The sequence below is a fragment of the Eurypyga helias genome, unplaced genomic scaffold, assembly GCF_000690775.1.
Source record: "Eurypyga helias isolate BGI_N326 unplaced genomic scaffold, ASM69077v1 scaffold18032, whole genome shotgun sequence".
NCBI lineage: Eukaryota > Metazoa > Chordata > Aves > Eurypygiformes > Eurypygidae > Eurypyga > Eurypyga helias.
Genome location: NW_010236801.1, coordinates 51,206 through 52,766, shown reverse-complemented (window position 1 = coordinate 52,766; position 1,561 = coordinate 51,206). Strand labels below are relative to the sequence as shown.

The 1,561-nt window shown below is 59.4% G+C and overlaps 1 protein-coding gene across 1 annotated transcript in view; it reads right to left on the bottom strand.

The window, feature by feature from the left end:
* Nucleotides 1–1,263: 1,263 nt before the first annotated feature.
* The window catches only part of VWC2L (von Willebrand factor C domain containing protein 2-like), a 49,185-nt gene continuing 48,887 nt past the window's right edge, over nucleotides 1,264–1,561 (bottom strand). Inside the window, exon 3 of the mRNA XM_010147232.1 lies at nucleotides 1,264–1,412. Within this exon, the coding sequence (XP_010145534.1) occupies nucleotides 1,264–1,412 (149 nt within the window). The remainder of the gene's footprint in view (nucleotides 1,413–1,561) is intronic.

Sequence of the window (1,561 nt, the reverse complement as noted above, 5' to 3'; positions counted from 1 at the left end):
TCCCCTCCTGGCAGGCAGGCAGGCAGCCGCTTTCTAGAGAGACCCTTCCCCAGGAGCCAACTGCCAGGGACACAGCCTGTCCCCATCCCCACCGTGCACCCCGGCTCGCTTCACCCCAGCAGTAGGGATGCTCCCGGGACCGGGGCAGAGCCAGGGCAGCTCCCTGGCACGGCAGCGAAGGCTCTTACCCGCCAGCTGAGCTGGTTGAACGGTGGCACAGCAATGGGACGTTCCTGGAAACCGCCCAAGGGGCGATGGGCAGACGGGAGGGATCAAATATTCTGACTCACAGCGGCCGAGTCCTGCTGTCGCTGAAGGCAATGAAACGGGGCCTTTGGCTCCAGCGAGAACAAAGGTGCCGGCGAAACAGGAATGGGGCAAGGCAGGCGAGTGCCAGCTCAGGCCAAGAGCCGGGGGAGCTGTGGCACAGCTGGGACCCGCTTCCCTTCCACCGTGGGTGCCCCAGCCGGGCATCACGCAGAGACAGCCCAGGCAAGACGTTCTCGGTGCCTTTCCGACGCTTTCTGCCTGCCCGCGCAGCCGGTGTCGGCTCTTGCTCCGGTCACGGTCGCGGTGAGCGTGTAGGTGTCTTCGACTTTATTGTCCCCACTCAGTGGAGAAAGTGTAACACGGATACAGCTTGTGCCGTGGGTGTCTGGTCGTGTACCTGTGCATCAACCTCAGTCCTTCCGCAGTTACAGTCCTGTTGGGTTTTTTCTTTAATCCCTTCCTCCCCTTTTAATTTCTACCTCCCTCCTGTCCTTACCAGCACCCCCCCCTTGTAAAAACGATCCATCGCTTCACTCACAGCTGTATTGCCCCGACAATCGCAGCGTAGGACTTAAAAAAAAAAAAAAAAAAAAATCACAAAATAAATACTGTGTAACCCCCTGCGATCCACACTGTGGAAAGCGAGAGCGGTAAATCGACCGGCGTCTCGGAGGCATCATCAGTCCAAGAGCTTGCGTGGGCCGGGTTCGTCTTGTTTTCCTCCCCAAATCTGACCACCGCATCCCCACCGAGCACTGATAATCTCAAAAGCAGAGTAGATACCGGATACATAGTGTGTAAAGCGAGAGAGGAGCAGGCGAGGAGGGGGAGGAAGACCCTTCCCCGCGAATAAAAATCTCTGCTTGTGTGAAACCCTGGCAGGTTTTGCTGGTGACCCTGTTGCAGCTGGCGGGAGGTCGGACGCGTGTGCAGCGTTCCTTCGGCGGGCTGTTTGGCCGGCGGTGCCGTGGTGGGGGGGCAGGGGGTTCGCCGCTACAGAGCTTGCTTACCCTGGCACTCGCGCTTGGAGCACTGCGCCGGCTTCCACCAGTCCCCGTTGGGGCAGTGGCAGATGTGGCAGTCGTCCACCTTCACTTCGATGCCGGCGGGAATTATCGTGGTTCCTGCAAAGCAGTTCGGACCTGCAAAAAACAACACGGGAGTGACAGAAATAAATACTTCTTTGGGTTTTAAATGGGGCGTAGCCGCTCCGCTCCACGTGCTGGGCAGCAGGCTCAGCCCCAGCCCCTCGCTGTGTGCCGGCTGCAATGCCCCCGCCGCTGGCATAAGC